General features: G+C 40.8%; 1 protein-coding gene across 10 annotated transcripts in view; it reads left to right on the top strand.

Annotated features, from left to right (window-relative positions):
• NEBL (nebulette) overlaps positions 1–11,955 on the top strand; it is a 379,942-nt gene extending 367,987 nt beyond the window's left edge. For all 10 annotated transcript variants that reach the window (XM_037890826.2, XM_043541304.1, XM_037890823.2 and 7 more), the window contains 2 exons: positions 953–1,068; positions 6,442–11,955. In XM_037890826.2, the coding sequence (XP_037746754.1) occupies positions 953–1,068; positions 6,442–6,618 (293 nt within the window). In that variant the 3' untranslated portion in view covers positions 6,619–11,955. The remainder of the gene's footprint in view (positions 1–952; positions 1,069–6,441) is intronic.
• The last annotated feature ends 9,565 nt before the right edge of the window (positions 11,956–21,520 follow it).

Raw genomic sequence — 21,520 nt, 5'->3', positions numbered from 1 at the left:
AGATTTTAATTAATCTCTATGCTTGGCCAGGGTGTTGATGGAGTCAGCATAAACTAAGGGAACCTAGATCAGTACCCATTGCTAAACGGTCACATATACCTAGATGAAATAAGCTTTTCTAGGTCTTTAGCCTATAAAAGAAGGTAAATATACTATAATTAGAAATAAATTGGTTAAGCAGTGTTACTAAAATATTTCAACTTTGTTTCAGTACTTAGTTTTAGTTTTGTCTTTTTTCATTAACAAAAATCAAACTGTCGTGTGCCCCCATGGTATCATTTTTCTCTACTATCTCAGTGTACCATCAAAGTTTTGCGTTCTCTGTCTACACTTATACCACTACAGAGGCACAGCTACAGAGCTGCAGCTGCATTGCTGGAGCTCTTCAGTGTAGACAGTCACTACAGTGATAGAGCGGTTTCCCCATCACTGTAGTTAATCCACCTCCCTGGGAGGTGGTAGCTTGGGTCAATGGAAGAATTCTTCCGTCAACCTAGTGGTATCTACACCAGGGGTCAAGTTGGCTTAACTATGTCACTCAGGGGTGTGTGCTTTTCACACCCCGGGCGATATAGCTGTGTTTAATGACTTGGCCTTAGTGATGTCCCTGATTTTGGTGCACATGTGTGGTCATGTTTCTCGAGGTCTTTCAAGCCTTCCTACTCACTGTTGTGCTTCCAGTTATGATGCTAATGAATATTTCTCTGCTGATTGTGTTAGGTTTATGTAGAATTCAACCTACACAAGGCTTGTTTTGTCACTTAAAACTCTTCTCTACTGATTTAGAGTTACCTACCTTTTGGAACATGAATCCCAATTTATGCTGCAGGTTTCTAATCGGGAGAGCAATCTACAGCTGCTACCAACCGCTAAGAGAAGTTGCACACACACACTCAATAAGGATATTGTTTTAACTCTTGTAGTAATGCTTCTGTATGTCTTTAATGTGCAGCCCCTGTGCTTCCTGGAGCATATCAACAAAGTCAGTCCCAAGGGTATGGATATATGCACCAGACCAGTATGTCATCTATGAGGTCGATGCATTCGCAGCCACATTCAGCAGGCTTGGTGAGTATTGAATTGAAAGAATCATTCTTTTCAATGCACCCCCCTTTAGCTACTGGTAAATGTCTTATAAATATAAATCCGCTGGTAACCTTTGCAATCCCAGAATTGGGAACCTTGGGAAATAATCATTCTTCTGGATTCCTTCATATTGTACTTATTTTCAAATTAAAGAAATGCTTCATATGGTCCTAACTGCAGGTAAAATATGCATAGGATTAGGTGATGCAGAAAAGTAGCAAGAGATTTTTATCTCAAAAACTGAATGATGTGAATTTAGATATGTGCTCCAAAGAACAATGAAATTATCTACATTATTCATATACTCTAGAAAGAAGAAAATGTTGCGGTAGCACTTCTTCACACAATGAACTAAGTAATGAGGTTTCCATTTGCTGTTGTTTTTAATCTGTCTGATCAAATAGACACACAGAAATTTAAAGCTGGAGGGAATTTATAGTTCTAACAAGGCCATGTTTGTGCTTTTTGCAGGTGAACCTTGTTTTTTAGTTGGTATAGCTAGCTATGGTATTGGATGTCAATGAGGACTTACAAAAGATTTCTGAAAATTGGACTTGTGCATATTTGTTTGCTTCTTTGATTTCTTAAGATTTTTTTTAAAATTACTAACATTTTTAACATTTCTTATTGTGGTAGTGACTAGAGCTCCATTGTTTTTTTAGCTTAAGACTATCATAAATGTCAGCTTTGGTTTTCCCTTTTTTTCTGGCAGATCTACAGGATATTTCAGAGGATGTATTTTTGTTAGCTCTCTCACCTTAATTGAAGTCGCAGGATGTTGACTCATTAACAAAGATTAGAGCTGGCCAGAAAATGGAATTTTAGTTCCATGAAAAAAATTTAGTTTTCAGAAGTGTTTTTGTCCCAAATCAGGAAAAAAAAATGCTAAAAACTAAGACATTTTCACAGAACTAAAATGCAGCTATATTTTGTTTCAAAAACACCAAAACGTTCCCCTGGCAGAAACATTTTGGTATTTCAGACCTCAGTGTTCTGCCCAGCTGCCTGTCCAGCAAGACAACTGAGCAGCCAACTAGCAAGGGAGCTGGGCAGCCTGCCTGCCAGGCAGACAAACTGGTACCTAGGCAGCCCACCTAGAGGGCTGCAGAGGAAACGGGAACCTCAGGAAGCTGTGCAGCCTGCCTGTCTGCCAGGCAGGAAATTGGGGAACTGGAGATTCCAGGGAGCCTAGAAATCTGACAGCCCACCTGGCAGGCTCCCAGGGCTGTCTGGCTCCCTGGGTGACTGGCTTCCTAGCATCCTGATTAGTGGCCTGCCAAGCAGCCCAACTTAATTTCATAACTTTCACTTTCTTGGCGCTTATTATATCAGCACTTCTCTCATTCTCCATTCATCGTAGCTGCTGTCTACTCTAGAAATTGTAAGGAAATCTTCAACCATTGCACGAGCATTGTATAGGTCCAAAAGATGGGAATTCCATTGTTGACCATCCGCCAGCGTTTCCAATACCATGTTCTCTTGAACTGCTTAGAGCAACTGTAACTGACATGGACCCCACTCTAGCAAAGCTGATGGAACTACTAACAAGCTTAAAGTTAAGCAAGTGCTTAAGTGATTTGCTGCATGGAGTCATGGTGCTGAAAACTGCTGGAGCTGGCAAGTCACCTACACTAAGGCTCTCAGTATTACTAACAGCTGGGCCGCTGTGCTAGTTAGCAATGATGGGAATGGTTTGTTAACATTCTCACAAGGTTCAGATCAGAAAGCGCTAGGCTCCATTTGGCTGTTTGAAAAGTGGAGATCATTACAAACAGTTGAGATCATTCCAAAGCCTTAAGGTAATTGCAAGGTTGTTGGAAAGCAAATTCCATAATCCCAGTTGGTTTTCCTTTATGGTTCTATGTGCACAGCACTGTTGCATCTGCCATGGGTGACGACAGGCCAAAATGGAGAGCAGTCTGAAACTGATGGTTGAATACATGTATCAGACCACATCTGGCCTGTAAACTGGGAATATTACAACTGTGCTTCAGCGATTATATGCAGATAACTTTCATTGCTATCAGTGGGTGTTTTGTGTATACAATGACTGCAGATTCATGCCTTTGATGGGATACCGGATAAAGGGAGTCAAGTTTGACCCACTTTACAACTGCCCCCACATAACCCCTTTCTTATGCTCTACTGTGCTTTCAGTATCTGTTTAACTTACTCTTGATTAGAGGAATAATTCACTTAAATGCATTTTTAAAATCCCTTATTTGAGTCATTTAAACTACACTCTGAAGCGATATTAGGTACTAAATGCTAACTGGATTATTACAGATTTTTTTTCCTGACAGCCATTTACCACCTAATTAGGTCTTAGAGCCATAAATTTGGGTATCTCAGCAGCATTAGGGGCCCTAATAAATTTTTTAAAAATATGGAGTTATCAGCTTGTCTTTACAACTTTGCAGCACTGTGATGCTATCAAGCTGGTTAAAAGGAATCACACGCCAAAGAATTAAAATGCATGTCAAATGGCTGATTCCTTTATGAGGTCTCTGCTCACGGCACATGTTAAATGGATTAAAAGCTGGCTAATTGATTGGTCTCAAAATGTAACTGTAAACAGGGAATTGTCATTGAGCAAGTCTGTTTCCAATGGGGTCCCGCAGAGATCCGTTCTTTTGCCCTGTGCTATTTAACAATGATCTGGAAAAAAACATAAAATCGTCATAGATAAAGGTTGCAGCTGACACAAAAATTGGGGGAGTGGGAAATGAGGAAGAGGGCAGGTCACTGATTCAGATCAATCTGGATTGCTTGGTAAAGTGGATGCAAGCAAACAATATGCATTTTAATATAGCTAAATGTAAATATACACATCTAGGAACAAAACATTTAGGCGATACTTAAAGGAAAGGAGGACTCTATCCTGGGAAGCAGAGTCACTGAAAAAGATTTGGGGGTCATGGTCGATGGTGGATTTGGGGGTCATGGTCTGAGTTACCACAGAAAATTCTTTCCTGAGTGTCTGGCTGGTGAGTCTTGCCCACATGCTCAGGGTTCAGCTGATTGCCATATTTGGGGTCAGGAAGGAATTTTCCTCTGCAGCATGGGGCATGGGTCACTTGCTGGAGGATTCTCTGCACCTTGAAGTCTTTAAACCACAATTTGAGGACTTCAGTAGCTCAGACATAGGTTAGGGGTTTGTTACAGGAGTGGGTGGGTGAGATTCTGTGGCCTGCATTGTGCAGGAGATCAGACTAGATGATCATAATGGTCCCTTCTGACCTTAAAGTCTATGATTCTATGGATAATCAGCTGAACATGAGCTCCCATTGTGATGCTGTGGCCAAAAGAGCTAATGTGATCCTTGCATGTATAAACCAGGGAATCTCGAGTAGGAATAGGAAGGTTATTTTAACTCTGTATTTGACACTGTGTCGACCACTGCTGGACTACTGTGTCCAGTTCTGGTTCCCACATTTCAAAAAGGACATTGATAAATTGGATAGGGTTCAGAGGAAAGCCACAAGAATGATTAAAGGATTAGAAAACATATCTTACAGTGAAAGACTCAAAGAGCTCAATCTATTTAGCTTAACAAAGAGAAGGTTAAGAGGTGACTTGATTACAGTCTGTAGGTACCTACATGGGGAGCAAGTATTCAATAATGGGCTCTTCAGTCTAGCAGAGAAAGGTATAACATTGCTACCCAGTATTTAACCCGTAAGTTAGTTTTCTGCTGCACAATGTGTTCTCCCCTACTCTGGCATTCACAGCTCTTCTACAGATAATCCATTTAGAAGGCAAAGGAGAAGTGCAGGACCATTAAATCTGTTTCTAGCATGGAAGCAGGAATAAGGAAACACACCTTACTGTAAGTCTGTGATATATGACCCACTTAGGTATTTCCTGCTGGTGGAACTTCCATCTGTGCTGAACTTAAATTTTCATTTTTTAAAAATGTTAATTATCTAGACCATGTGAACATGAAGCAGTCTAGTGTTATCTTCCTGAGTTGGTAGGCAGACAGCTTGACAATATCCCCTTGATAGAGCTTATTGGGTGTTCACTCCAAAAGCCAACATACTGGCCAACATCAACTGTTTTTTTTACCTTTGATCATATCAGCAGAAACATCTAGCTAACATTGCTGGATATAGTGAGAAATGGAAAAGAGCTCTTAGGTGAGTGGGATACTATTTGTGATTCCTGAGCTGCTCTTGGCTTCTGCCAAGAAGCTAGGAAGGAAAAGGAAAGTAGAGAACTCATATGACTTTTTTAAATTAGCAGAACCTGCAGTTTCAGTAGCATTTGGGGAAATTTGGGGAAGGTTCATTCTCCAGCTAAAGTATAACAATCATCTTGCCCATCAAGGCTTAGTGGGAATCTGTTCTCTATGAGTCTAAAGCCACTTTTTAATCTTTGATAGCTGACAATAGTACCAATATATGTATATGAAATAAATATTAAACTTAGGAAGGGAATGTAGTTGACACAGGAGTAGAAGCACTGTGACATTTAGTTAACAAGATTAGTTTGCACTTTATTTGTTTGGATTTACATTAAAAAGAGCCTATTGGTGACTGTGGATGCCTTTGCCATCTATTAAAAATATAACTTCAACCCTTATCCCAGCCTTAACCCTAGTATAAACAAGTGTAAACCCAGCTATCCATAAACATTCATGTGAGCAAAATTTTGCTCACAAAAAGATAAAAGAATCACAAATACTTAGTATTTGTGCATGAATACTCATGTACATTTTACGTGTACATGAATAGCAGTACAAATATGTACTCACATGAGCATTCCCACCACAAATATTTACCCAGTCATCATGAAATCTTATCTTCACTAGGAACAAAAAGGTGTGTTCTTAACTCACGTTAGCTAACTTGAGGTGGAATCGTAGTAAAGGTTTGTAGTGTTCATGTGAGGTGGCAGGTCGAATTAGCTAACGTGAGTTAAGAACACGTCTTTTCTCTTAGTGAAGACACAGCCTGTTTGGGATCATCCAGGCAGGACAGAAACAGTACCATGTGGTTTGGATGGCTAGTCATGCAGCATGGATAATTAACTATGGGTAGTGAATACACAAGGCATCAGTAATGGTGAATATTTCCAGAGCGAAATGTGGTTGCATGGTGTATGTAATGCATATGTTCATAAAAATCAGTCTCATGACTGAATTTGCTAAATAAGTTATTTGACACAAATAGTCCATCCAGTTCTATTCAGCATATATCTCTTAGATAGTATAGACTGCACTCTCTCTGCATGTGGGTTTGAATTCTGTATTTCAGCTTACTAAAGATAGTGCTGTGTGTATATGTATGAGGCAGAGAAGCAATGTCTGTCAATGGTGGATTCTTCATGGCCCTGTTTCTTTTCCTTCAACAGAGAACATACAGAGCTATGTATGACTACAGTGCTCAAGATGAAGATGAAGTTTCCTTCAGGGATGGGGACTATATCATCAATGTGCAACCAATTGATGATGGCTGGATGTATGGTACAGTTCAGAGAACTGGGAAAACAGGAATGCTTCCAGCAAATTACATTGAGTATGTTAACTAATTTTTGTCCCTAGTCCTTTGAGCTTTATTCTGATTTACTCAAAACTTAACCTTTTGAAACAAAATACTCAGAAGAAACTTTTAAGACCCCATGTTCATTACTTTATCACTAATATAACAATTTGATGTAAGAATCACAATCTGACACACATATCCAAACAGTATTGCTTATAATAATACTTTGTAAGAACAAAAGACATATGTGAAAGCCCGGTGCTGCCTATTATGTAAAGGTTTCCATCCCTTAGCTATAAAGGAGAAATGTCTTTTTCTTAGATTCTCGTTTAAACGTAACCATAACATGGATTCTTTTCTTATGTCACTTTAAGATCACAGGAAGCTAATACTTTCAATTTAGTATCACATTCTAATAATTTTTAAAGCTGTTTAACATAGAGCATTTAATGTCCCAATAAAAATGATGACTGGATAATTCAACCTTTTAAGTAACAGCAGATAATGTGCTGGTAAAAATCCTACTGCCCAGCAGCCTTACAAGAAACAAAGGTCTGTCTCTTGACAGTGAAAGTTCCCAACTCTCACTTGCCCACACAACCGCACTCATTCCTGGGTCTTACACTGGCTCTCCTTCATGTCTGTGCCCTTATCTCCTGTCAGTTTTACTTGCTTCCCAATCCATCAGTTTTGATTGTGCCTTGATTCATGGCAAATCTGTGTTTTCCACAACATATTTCCCACTGGCACTGTTCAGAGTGCAGAGCCAAATTGCCACCTCTTCTGTTTCCCTTAAATAATAATTGAGAGATCAGGTGGGTGAGATAATATGTTTCAATGGATCAACTTCTGTTGGTGAGAGAGACAAGCTTTTGAGCTTACACAGAGCTCTTCTTCAAGCTCAAAAGTTTTCTCTCTCTGACAAACAGAAGCTGGTCCAATGAAAGATATTACCTCACCCATCTTGTCTCTCTGATATCCTGGGCCTGACATGGCTACAGCAACACTGCATACATTAAATAATACTTAACATTTAGATAGCAATGTCCATCTTCAAAGCACTGTACAAACAATTTCCATTACATCCTTTATCCTTAACTATCCTGCTGTAAATAGCCAGTCTTAGGGCTATATACTATGTGGCCTCATGAAGCTTATAGCTACAGCCTTCGTTCTTCCCACAAGTGACTTGCTTAATGTCTGCTTTGGTGATAAAACCGACATGTACCCACCCCTGCTGCAAGGGAGTCCTGCACCTCTGTAGAAAAGTTGAGAGGAGCTCTGATTTTATGATATGTTACAGTTCAATGGCCTATTGCTTGAGTTCCTTCCAAAACACTGGCTCTAGTTGTGACATCACTTGGTTGTCCAAAAGTGGGTTATATGTTCACCGAATGATTAAAGAAGGACAAACATCATTGACTGCTATTGAGTTTATTTTCTTCTCATAGCTTCCACCAAAGCAAAAACTAAACAAACAAAAATCCTACCACTCTCATTCCAGCTTCCTCCCCAAAACCAAAAAGAGGAAAAGCTGGTGAATATTATGAGGCAGTCAGCAAAAGGAAAGCTATAGACTATGTTTTAGCTCCTAAGATTGATCTTTAGATCCAACCAAGTTCTTTATTCCTGCATAAAAAGTACTTTGATTCCAGGATTCAGTACCAAAAATGGAAATATTATTGTCCCAAATTGTTTATGCAAAAGATTCCATTTTGGCTTTCTAATACTTCTCTTCCACCTTAAACTCCATTCAAAGTAAGATAAAAAAGGAAAACTAAAGTGAGTATATTCTCTTTCAACTTTGGATCAGCTAAGCCATTAGTAGGAAACAGTATAAACATTACAGGCCTGATCATTTTGTTACCCACAAACTGCCAGGTATTTTATTTCTGTTGTCCATTGGCTTGTGGTCAAGACTGAAGGATCCAGGTGTGATTCTAATCATTGGGGCACAACAGCTAGTCGCAATATCACGTGGCCCTGATCCTGCTCATTGAGCTCTGTGTGGATACAGTATTCCTCCCTTGCCGTTCTCTTACAGGATCAGGTCCTAAGTCAGAGGGAGCACAAAATCATGTAAAGTGTCATGGGCGAGTTGGTGCGTGTGTGTGTGTGTGTGTAAGGAACAATTTTTTTTTCTGTACTCAGATGTGAATTAAAGATGGTAGCCATTTAGTAGCCATCCAGAGTTTTGAAGCTGCACTGGCCTTCCTGTATGTTTTAGTTTTTAAAAATTGAATTAAATTTATGCTGTGTTTATAGAGAATTTTCTATTTCTGATTTCAAAAAGTCAGCCTGCCTGCATTATTTCATTTAACAATAATGAAGGAAGGCAGTAAGTATTCATTATGTTAAAAGCAACCCACCAGTGCAAGACACCTGCCAATTCTGCTTTGCACACAGTTAAAAGGCAGCAAGCTCCTTCACTTCCATTGTATTGTTAGTAAGGGAGAAAATCCCATGCTGCAAGACAGAGAACAGTACATTTCTAGGATTGTGTTTTTTTTTAAAAAAAGAGTGGACCATAAATATTGAAAAGTAAGTGGGACAAGTGTATTTTCTTGTCAGACAACGAATTTCATGGGTGAAGCTCCCCAGCAGAAATTAATTTCAGAGAGTGGTTAGAAGCAAGAAAAATGACTCTGTAAATGTGAAACCTTGATCTTCCATATTAGGCACATCTGTTATAACTACACTGTGGTTTTAAAATTCTGCAGAAGCCTTGGGAGTTTTGTACATGGAGCAGCTGCAGCAACAGGCCCTTATTCTTTATTGGTGTCTTCCATGTCAAATTTGCTAGCTTGGGAAGTCAAACAGCTTCATTTAAATTCCGGACACTTTAAGCTCAGCCTAAATGTGATCTGAAAAGCCGTCTATGTCTGTATCAGTCATCATCACCAGCCATCAGTAACAGGGGGAAGAATTACAATTTATAATGGTTGGAAAATTTTTCTGATGATGTCTGAGGCAGAACTGGATATCATTTGCTGCTGTGGTCTTGTACTAGCTCCGAAGTGCTGACAATGGCAAAAATAAGTTGTCAGTATGCTAAAGAGATATGAATCAGAAGAAACATAGGGAGCACATATATATAGCATCAAGTTGCCATTTTTAGTGTCTTTGAAAACAGACAGACAAACCCATAACCACACTAGCATTCTTCTCAGCTTGGGAGAGGGATATCTAACACTATGTATGGTAACAAGCTAAATCAGGAAACAAACATTTTATCAGGTTAGAAGACTATGATATGCTAAACAATGGAAATAAAACTACCTTTATGAATCTGAATATCCTATAGCCTGGCAAAGCACCTAAAGCAATTTTCAAAATAAAAAACGGTCAAGAAAACAAAAGAGTATATGAATCCTGTTTCTCTTGAGAATGGTATATCAGCATAATTAATGTGCTCAGTTTAAAATGATTCATTTGCGTAGTAAATTTTTTGTAATGCATGCTTTTAGTAATTTTTGTTCATTTGGAATGGTTTTCTGGTTTTTGATATCTGGGAAAATGAATTCTAATTATAGAGCACTGTTGTTAGCGGTGGTACCCAATATACAAAGTGATTAGGGCCTGGATATCAAAATGTTTTATGAGAGCTACAACTTGTAATCCATAGATCCTCAGTTCAACCACCACAATTTGTTAAGTACAATTCTTACAAGGAGTTTGTGAAGCCCTGCTGATATACTGTGGAGTGTTGGGAGAAGTAAATGCCAGATACCGCTTTTTCCACCTTTAAATTGTCTGACAAGCAAGGAAGATAAAACCTAAATCTTTTATTTTACCGCAGTGTATCACCCTTACTTCGTACATTGCACATGTGAACAGCATCTGACTGGGGAGGGAAATAAGTAAATTCTGGACACAATCATCTCAGAATTCCATAATTCAACTTGGAGTTCACTCATCCCCATTCAAGTGTTAGAAAAATAAGGGCACTGTAATGTGCTGCTATTCTTCAAGAACACAAGTATAAATATAATACAGTATATAAGATAGTAATACAGGGCATCTTGCTGTTCATTATACATACATCCGCATTTAGCCTTTTTCTAAACAAAGCTACGATTATGAATACTACAGTTGTAAAGTTCCGTTATAGCACATTCGTATTTAATATTGAAATATGCTTCTCATGACCACAGTGACTACCACACACCAGTTAAGCAAGGTTAGGGCTCGACAGTGAATCACGTTAATGGATTATATTCTTGATATGTGTGTCCTTCCTAAAAGTTCCCTGGGGACTTGGAAGGCCTCTAGTGCTTGGCTGAGAAGTTAATTTTAGTTTTTATTGTACGGTGATGGTACATCACCTTTCCTTATAAAACAACCAGAAACACAGAAGTGTTGGGCAGAATGTGATATAAAGAATAAAATCTGTTCAATTTGAACTATTTTGAATAACATTCTGTATGAAATATGGTATAAGATGTAGTTAGTAAATATTTAAATACCACACAGAAACAAGCTAAAGATGCTTTCTAAACATAGATCTACATACAACTACATAAACTCTAGTGCTTTGTGCTGGCAAGAGCAAACTGCTGGTGAGTTAAAAGGATAAAACATTCTACAGTGCTTTAGCAATCATTCTCCAATCTTTATACCATAGAAACCACACCTCAAATCTCATCACCCCTCTGAAAGAAAATGTGGAGCTATATTTCTTTCTTTAATTGCCTGAACCACTACAGTATATTCAAATGAATTTCATATGCTTTTGTGTCTGATATATAGCGTTTGCATATTGTATCTAAGTTGTAATCCGATTGCTGTTGAAACATTTTTTTTTATTTTAGAAGGAAAATAAGTTATATACTGTAGCATTACAATCATATCTAGTTCAATATTACAAGTTGCTAAACCATCAGAAAGCAGCACTGACTGTATTAACGTTGATTAGCATGGTGTGGAAACTCTCTCAGATGTTGGTTTTTGCAGTGTGATATAAAAAGCAAAAATGAACCGCTGCACAATTTAGCTTATATTTGCTTAAAAGTGTGTAGAGTTCTAGTTACTTTGCAAAACTGTATGTTTTTTGGGAGTATACGGTTATGAAGGAAACACTTGTTTTTTTCAAAGGATGGGGATTATTACTGGATCATATGATGTATCAACATAATTTGGCTTTTGTTATGCAAAAAGTTAACACCAGCTATTAAAATATATTTTAGTAGAAATGCTTTAATTCCTGTTTTTCCTCTGCACTGTGAATCTTTAAACCTGGGTGGACTAGAGCAACATTCATGCTGCCCAAAATATTAACCTATGCAAACTAGTTCACATTTTATTTGATGTCACAGTGGATGTAACATTACAGAATTTATTCTGCATAACATACAATGGCATTGAAATAAAATATTAAACCTAGGATTATGTATGTATTATATTCATAAACAAAACACATCAAAACTACCATACTCATTGATATAGGTTACACAAGTTAATTGTTTATTGCTTCAACTAAGGATGCTTTGTATTTTCAAACATGAATGAAGAATATAGCCAGATTTGGCTCAAGTTTGGTCACTAAATGTGTTTTCCTAAAAATGCATTTTGTTTCCTGCACTTTTCAGGAGGTTAACATGCTTTCTTCAGGTTGCATTTGGAATCCATCAACATAACATTAATTTCACATTTCATCACCCTTGATTTACTCAAATAAATGCCGGTAATAAGTAAATGGAGTCCTCTGATCTGACTCATATTGGCTGCTGTTCCTTGAATTGGTGGGTGGTTAGGCATGTTCTCATTACAGCATATTGCCAACCAAAACAAATCGGATTACTGTCTTCCTTAGGTTAATTCACACCAAATCAAATCAAGAGCATTTGCTCACTTTAATTCACTTACATTAAATTACTTTAAAAATTCCAAGAATAAATTTAATTTTAAAAAAATCACAATATAGTGTATATTGGATCTGCTAAAACCATCTGGTAGTAACACGTTACTTTGCCTAGTTGTGAGTTTTATTTATTGCAGTATTAAATGCATAGTCCTATCCTCTCCAATGGAAACTTTCAGTGTTTAGAAACTATTATTTTTAAAAGAAGAAAAAAATAGGCTATTAGCAGTGAACGAATAGAAATGAAGCAGGCGAATGGTATGCTCCAGGAATTATTTTGGGAAAGTTCAATGTCCGGTGCTATACAGGAGGTGAGACTAGATGATCACAATGGTCCCTTCTGGCCTTAGAACAGAAATCCCCAAACTTTTGAGGGCCGAGCCCCCCCCAGTTCCCTCCCGGAGCTGGGAGAGGCTGGAGAGGGGGCAACATGGACAGAAGTAAGGGGGCCAAGGCTGGGGCCGCAGGGATGGGGCTGGGGACTGAGCTGCGGCCTGGGGCGGGAGCGGAGTCGCAACCAGGCTGTGATGGGAGCCCGTAGCTGGGCCTGCGGCAAGGTGCAGTTTCGCACCTGGCCCCCGCCCCTTCCTGCTTCCAACCTTGGTCCCAGGCAGGAGTGAAGCCACAGCTAGGCTCCAAGCCACGTGCGGAGCTGTGCTGAGGCTGGAGATGGGGCCAGGCATGGGGATGGGAGCCGAGGCAATGGCTGGGGGTGGGGCCAGAGCAGAGCTCAGGGCAGAGAGGAGCTGGGTGGCGCTTCCCCCCCCCCCACCATGGGGGCTGGCCCAGACCCGCTGCCTCCCCACCGAAGGTCTTGCCACACCCCCCCCAGGGGGGCGCACCCCACACTTTGGGGACCTCTGCCTTAGAATCTATGGAGAGCTGGTATGTATGTTCCAGCCAAGTAATACATGCTTCCCACTGTACAATGTTTCTCCGTAGAAACATACATTATAGTTTTCTATGAAGTTTCATAAAGTGTAGTGCATGGATTCTTCCCTCCATAAGGCTTTTGTATATTAGGGATGCCCTGATACAACAAACGTCTCCTTTTATGCTGTAGCACACATCACTTTCCAGTGGGAAAATCATTATGATCCGCCTAATCAGAGTGCATGTAACTTGTAAGTCCAGTGTATAACCTGTTAAAGCAGCTGGAGCACCAGAGTTTTTCTCTCTATATCTTAAATATATCACTCAGGCACAGATCAGGCCCTCATTCAACAACATCATGTCCAAGAAAGCACTGGAATGAAGAAACACGTCAAGTTCTCCATGTCTTCGTTGCCTCCACAGAGTCGCACTATCGAAGCCATTCTCCTCGCCATGTGCCACAGAACTTTTTAGAGCAGTAGCTACCAATTAGAGGGCATGCACAAATCTCTTGAGTGAACGGTATATAGATTGTAGCACCACTGAAGTTTGGCTCGGCAGCCCCTATGTGAAGGTGCTGCTCAGCCAAAACTACATGATGCTGCGACCCCAGAAGCCAGGTTTCAATGCTGCTCAGGGTGGGGATCCTCTTGAACTGCCCTTTTTTCCCCCACCTCCAGGTGTACCTGTCCCCCAGTTGGTGCTCCTGCCAAAGGTTCGCACCATGCGTAACATGCATATGGCTGCAGGCACCATGTGGGAATTGGGGGTGTGGGAAATTTTTATTGATTTTGTATTGCCGCAGCCCTTGCCTAAGATGGCAGATCCATCTAAAAAAGTGTGGCTTAAAGAGTGTTTCTTTGCCTTGTTTCATACAAACATACAGATTTTTTAAGTTAGCTCAATCTGTAGATATGTTGGAAGCTGTCTGGTGTTCGCTATCTGTGTAAAGCACAGCCAAGAGAAAAGAGGGAAATGCCAACTTTTTCTCAACGTTATTCAAACATTTAAAAAAACCCCAAAGTCTCAATACTATTCTTTTTCATACCTCTTAATGTCAAAGGATTCAGAATTAATTCTATAGGGAATTGGGACTTAAATTGCCGAAAAATCCCTAATGGTTTAAAATCCATTTTAGCTTTATAGTTTAAGAGACACACAGACAAAGAAGGAAAATTAAAGGGAAGGTATTTCTATGATCTGGTGACTATGGTTTACTCTTTTCCCAAACGAAGGTAGCTGAGCATTGCTCAGGTTGTAGAAAACCTCCAGTTGTACAGATCTAGTCCAAATAACACTTGAACCTATTTCCAGGGACTAATAGGATTTCATAAAGTTACTGTACACTAGATAGTTTACTTACTGGTTACAAGCATATGTTTGAGAGAAGCTAAAACTCTGCACTGTAAAACCATACATATGTGTGCATACATATAGTATACAGTTTTGTTTTATATAAAAATACAGTAGATTATTCAAACGAAAACATACTATAATCAGATGTGTCATTCTAGAGAGAGCAGAGGGTACACTGGATAGGACTCTGATATATGGTAGGCATTGATTTGATTATGGAGGCAAACTGGGGGTTGATATTCGAAGAAATGCATTACACTTTAGCAGTCCCTGATTGCTTATTACAAATGATAACATAAGATTCCTCCTCCTCCCTCCTGCATGGTGTTGGTAAAATGTACATTTTCATGGAGTGGCCTGTTCTTATACCAGAGAGAACTGCTGGGTATCTGTGCCCACTTGCTTTTAATGGTGGGAACGTACACACATCTTTCTGAGCATGAACATCTGGTCCTTAAAATCCAGTTTCACATCAGTTTGGACTAGATGACCTTTTGCGGTTCTTTCAGCCCTACATGATTCTGAACTCCCAGTCTCTCTGCCTTCAGCAGCAAGCTGGCTGCTTGTGCAGTTCTTTGTTTCTACCAGGAACTTTTCTATGTCTACCCCGTGCCACCTCCACTACTTTCTTCCCTGCCATCCTTATAGCCTATGGGATCCAGTCACTTTGGCTTTGGATGGCCTTAGGGGAGAAGCCTTCAAGAAGTGTTTCAAGACACCAAGAGCAGTTTTAAGTTGTTAGAAAAAGTGCCAGCTCTCATCAGCAATAATAGCTGAGCACTTTGAAGAACCAGTTCATCACAACAGCGTTTGGCCAGCTGACACCATTTGAAACCTCCATGAAGTTCCTCCATAGCACACCCTCGGCCTGTTGCCACCCAATATGGCCTTCCTTTCCTCCTCTATGAAACCTGTTTCATAAACAGTCCCTCAGATCCAGTGCCCTGTGTCTCTCTAGCCATATTGACAGACACCCCTCTCTCCTATACAGCCCCTTTTGGGACTCTAGATTCAGGATAGAAACCTTAGTTTTGTTCCTCCAGGATTTTTTCCCTCAGAACCCTTTGTGTTCAAAGCATCTCAAAGAGGCCTACTTATAGATGTCTAGTCACCCAGCTCACTACAAGTTGCTATGCGTTTGCTTTGACTAAACACTACCAGTATACAGCCTCCTCATTTGTCCTTTCATTGCCTCTCCCTCCTCCCGCTGTGTGGTTTCCAGTTGCTGATGACAGTGAGAAAGGAAGACATCCATATTCTTCATGATCTGAAAGAATTCCTAGTCAAGCTGTGCTCTTCCATCTTTCTCAAACTCATCTCAATCAAGTTATCACTTTTCTCCCTGATCATGGGTTCATCATCAACCGTTAGAGAAAAATCTCTGTTTCTCTCTCAGGATCTGATTTACCAGACAGTCAGATTCACGACTCAGAAGGACCTAGTCCTCCTTCCATCCAGCAAAGTCTCTAAGATCTAGGACATGGTTCCAGGCCTGCTTTCCAACTATGCAGATCACGGGTCCAGGCCTGCTTTCCAACTATGCAGATCACAAATGCTCACATCTGCAAACACGGTACAGAGAACCATATTATGTATTGGGACTTCTTCTGTTTATGGGTGGAATGTGAGCCCCTCCTTCGGGAAGGCTAGTCACTTGGTCCTGCCCCTTCTGCCCAAGGCCCTGCCCTTACTGCCCCGCATCCGCTAGAGCCATGAGAAACCCCCCGTGGCCAGAGGAGCCCCGGCCAAACTGCCCCAGGCTGCCAGCCAGCACCAGGTCGCTGGCCGGCCCCAGTACCGGCTCCAGCACCAGCCCGCCAATTGCCCTCAGCGTCAACCCCAGTGCCGGGTTGCCCACTAGCCTCAGGGCCAGCCTCAGCTGCCTGCTGGCCTTCTGCAGGAGCTGAGCTCCCGCCATCTTAGTGGAACATGTGTAGGGCCAGGCTTGGCTTAGCCTCCTCTGGCCTATTTTACCCACTGCCAATGATTCCATTCCTAATCATCCTCAATTTGAGTTTATAAGGAGGAGTCGCTTGTCTGACCTGAATACACTTGACCAAAGTCCAGGGTCCCTGGGATGGTGGCTATTGTAGAAAAATCTGACATCTGGGAAGCCTCTGATGTATCTCCTCCCCCCAACCAGAATCACACTGACACGGATCCACATATGGACACCAGATCCTTGTTGGCCTATGGTGCAAGTGTGAATTGAACCCAAGTATCAATGTTTTAGAGCTAAGAGTGGTGGGTCTAGCAATTCAATACATTCTCATCTTCATTTCTACTCCAGCATTTCAAGCAGAAATCAACGATTGCAATAAGCTGATTATCACACCTGCATTAGGGCTCTACACATCCTTTTCGAAGTAGAGACAATCCATTGTGCCATCTTGGCCACTTGAGTCCAAGGATAGTTAAACAGATAGGCAGACTGGCTCAGCAAAGGAACCCTATACCAAGGGAATCCTTCAATTCTGGCCTGTATGTTCTCAAACCATAACTTCCCTTAGGTTTGTGTACCACTTTGGCATGCAGTTCCTTGTCTATTGCTCCAAGCATTGACTTTCAGGCATGGTGGACAGATGGATTCTCAATCAACTATATGCCTTCCCTTCTCTCCATCTTCCCTCAGAGGTAGTGGAGAAAATCCTGGAGACTGAGCAAAGGTCATTCTCTTTGCTTCCTTTTGGTCCTGAAGACCCTGGTTCTTCATTCTGCTTCAAAATGTCACTCCCCAGCACCATGGCCTTTCCACCCTGAGGACCATTTATAAATAGTTTTTCATCAATGATACAGAGCTTAGGTACAGGTGTTCAAGTTTCAGTCCTTGAACACTACATGTTACTGGCTTTAAAGACACCTTTGCAGTTCATCCTTATGTCTCTCACTTCTTCGACACCTTCTCATGTCTCAAACTAGCTATCAGGTGTCTGGTAGCTAAATGGAGTCTTACTTTGGTCCTTTGTGCTTTCTGTTAGCCCCTCTTCAAACCATTGGAAAGGTTTTCCTCTACTTTCTCACTATCAAAGTCACATTCCTTGAGGTGGTTACCTCCGTGAGAAGGGGAAAGGTCAGTAAAGTAGGAGCACTTTACTTCAAATAACTCTTCCTTCATGCAGCTCCCCAAATAACACACAAAATGTATTCTCCATTCCAAGTCAGTCAGGTAATTGTTCTTTATTCTGCCTGTGCACCCATCCTACCAAAAAAAAAAATCTACATTGTCTGCATGTGGTCAGAGGTCACAAATTCTGCTCAGACAAGACAGCCCTCCTCAAAAGGTATGATGTGTTTCTGGCCTATGTTTATAGTAGAGTGTCAACAAGGAAGTCTGCAATCTCCAGATTGATCATCGTACCTATCAGAGAATCCTATGATTCCAGAACATGGCAGCTGATCCACTTCACTGAACAGAATGTTGTAAATGTATTTAGCCTGTAGGGTGTACATTGGTTTAATCTAGAATGTCCTCTATGATTTGAAAAACTGTTTTCCTTTGGATTCTGTGCTCCTTCCACTAGGTCCACTAACAGTCCTGTGGGCCAAAACTAACAGGACCTCCTATGAAAATTGTAAAGCTGCTTCCTAGGATCCTCTTGCTGTGTTTGCCAGGCTTTACAAAGCGGACAAGGTGGCCACTGCACACACTTCCTTTGGGCACAGGAGCTTGCAGACCATCCATTCTGTTTACTTTGTTAGTTTTATATTTTTGTTGTTCAGTATTATATAATTTCCAGTTGTTTGAACTAAATTTTTTCTTCTATCATCCCTCTCTGTTGTTCTACTGCTTTCTGCTTTTCAGCTCTGCTCTCCAGATTGGCAGAGGACCATTCCACAAGAATAGACCAGATCTGTCTCATGGAATGGCCTTTTGCCCGTCTGGACATCCCTTTCCTGGGGCTTGGTTTTGTTAGTTTTTTCTAATAATTCCTCCAGGTTTTTACCCTTCTCTGGAAGCATGTGGGTGTTTGGTGTTCTTAAGGGTCAGGACCTGGTCTTTGGGGGAGAGATTTGCACATTCCTGCTACCAACAGCAAGGGCAGCAGAGCTACCCCACAGTTCTCTCTGGCTTGGCAGATGGCCACTTCACAAAAAGATGTGTTGGAGACCCCAGGGCATGGCCACTTGTTAAGTCGAGGGGATGGAAGGCCATAAGGGTCGAGGAGGTCTCCCTGCTGAAGGCCTAAGGGCTTCTTCTCAACCCCCCTTAATAGAATTCAGGCCTGGCTGGTTTGAGTAAGCTCTTTTGCTCTTAAAACAATGTTGCAGCCGCAGATAACGCCTTATAGTGTAAGGTTTGCTGACACCAAGTTAAAGATAATAGGAGATAGTTACAAGGCCAGACAGAATGTGCTGGTTGTTTAAGTTGCTAGGAATGCTTGTTAGAGGTTGCAGGAAATAAACATTGTTGTAACCCATATAAGGAAGGCAGAGTATTTGTGCAAAGTTTTAATTGGCTGATGTGTAGTGCAGTAGCATTAAGGAATATAAAAGTGTGTGTAATGACCTGCTCTGGTGTGCAGGATTTGAGCTTCTATTCTCCCTGTACCTTGTTTGCAGCTGCAAATAAATTTTTCTGCTTCTCCACCCCATTGTGATTATTGAGTGAAACACACCAGGTAACGAACCCCTGCTGTTGTTTTGCCTCTCGGCATTGGGTGCCGGCAACAGATACATTAACAGGTAAGATAGAACTGATCTACTCCTGTAACTAAATAGGAGATGTGACCCCTCCACATCTTCCAGGCCCTTAAAGATTGCTCCTTCTATAAATATTGCTGACCTCAAGACTCCATACTCAAACTGATTAATCTCTGTCTGAGAGGTGTGCCCCTTTTCCTTTGCCATTTTGGACTACTTGGGGCTAACCGTTAAGACCACTCAGAGCCCTCAGCTAGCACAGATCATGGCAACCAACCTGCTTAACTGAACAGGGATGGTGTAAACATATCCAGCCTATACTGTGAGCATTGATTTAGTCTAGAAAGCCCTGTATGATTTGCAGTCTATACAAATAGCCAACTCCTCCCCTGCTATACTATACCTGAGCAGCACAGTTGCCTCTGGCAATACGATTTGGGAACCATAGTTCACATGAGGATAACTGGGCCACTACTGCTTAGTAAAATATTCCACAGAGGCAAAGGCAGTTTCATGTCTCCTTTCTGGGTCAGAGATCTGATCATGAGTTAAAATCTGGCCCTACATTTTTAAAAGATATTTAGGCACCTACAGATGCAAGTAAGCACCAAGGAGTAGTTTCAAATAAAATTTTGAACCCAATGGGAGTTAGGTGCTTTTGAAAATCCCAGTAGGTGCCTATCTGCATCTGTAGGCACTGAGTTGTATTTGAAAGCTGCACCTTAGTGAACTGTTAAACTAAAGATAAAACATCCTGTTTGTGGGCCCAATCCTGCTCCCATTTATGTCAGAGAGTTTTGCCTTTGAGCAGAACTGGTTCCAAAGCATGCATGCGTCTCTTGTGAGCTAGTCACAATAAAAACAGAACCTAAGGGACAGCTTTTTAAAGGTATGGCGGTGCCTAAAGGTGCAGATTGGGATTAGCATTGAGATACCTAAACACTTTTAGTTAGCTGTCCCTAAGTGCCTTTGGACATATTCAAACCTGATCACTCTGGATGTGTAAGGATTGCTCTATACGAGAAGTTGCTCCAGTTTAAAAGTGTGTTTTAAAAAGTGCAACATTGTGTGCAGAGACTCTTTCGACTGATTAAAACCCAGCTTGTATTGGTTTAGTGTCAGATGGTGATGTTACAGGCACAAACAACATCAATTTACAGTTTACCAATTTGGAACAATTTTTACCAATGGATTTTCCATCAATGACCATTTTGAAATCTAGATTGGATGTTTTGTAAAAGCTCTGCTCTAGGAATTATTTTGGGGAAGTTCTATGGCCTGAGCTCTATAGGAGGTCAGACTGGATGGAGCTGTCCTTGGAATCTAGGCGTCTGTGTCCACACAAGGGTTATTACTGGTGTAGCTAAACTGGTTTTTAAATCAATTTCAGTTAAACTGAAGCAATTTCTGCATGCAGATAGGCCTTAAAAAAGACTTTACATTTTAATGGGAAGTAAAACACCAGACACTAAAATGACCGTACGTTGATTACTTCACTTCAAAAAATGTAAAGTTATATTTACTGAACTGTGGAGTAAAACATTGTTTTATTTGCACCCTTTATGTATAAAGGAGAAAGGCATAACAAGAACCAATGGCTGGAAGTTAAAGCTAGACAAATTTAAATCAGAAAAAAGGCACAAATTTTTAACAGCAAGGATGATTAACAAACTCCCAAGTGAAGTGTTGGATTTTCCATCTCTGGATGCCATCAGATGAAGACCAGGTGCCTCCCTGGAAGATACACTTTTGTCAAACAAGCTATTGGGCTCAGTGCAGGGGTAATTCTTTTGCGTTTGTTATACAGGAGGTCAGGCTAGACAATCTAATGGTCCCTTCTGGCCTAAAATCTATGAAAGGCCCCCATACGCTCCCTTCCCCATCAGTTGGCAGAGGAAGATCCAGACTAAGTGATATCACTGGTCAGGCACCCTGCCAAAAATCTTGCTCTGCTTCTCCTGTAAAAAGAGAAACATACTGAGCTGATATTTAAGGAAAAGAATGTGGGGGGGGAAGCATTTAAAAATATGCCACTTGGAGATGGTCCTTTTAAAAATGTTTTCTGAAAGTTGTATAAATGTTTAAACTGTTTCAAATGGTATATAGTAAACCACGCATGAGCAACAGAGTTTTATAACAGCAATGTCCTGCCGTGTTTACCACCTCTCTTTACCAGTCACTGAGTTCTCACTGGGACATGTGTTTTCTTTTTGATAAG

The sequence above is a fragment of the Chelonia mydas genome, chromosome 2 (assembly GCF_015237465.2).
Source record: "Chelonia mydas isolate rCheMyd1 chromosome 2, rCheMyd1.pri.v2, whole genome shotgun sequence".
Classification (NCBI taxonomy): domain Eukaryota; kingdom Metazoa; phylum Chordata; order Testudines; family Cheloniidae; genus Chelonia; species Chelonia mydas.
This window is presented reverse-complemented; position numbering and strand designations above follow the sequence as displayed.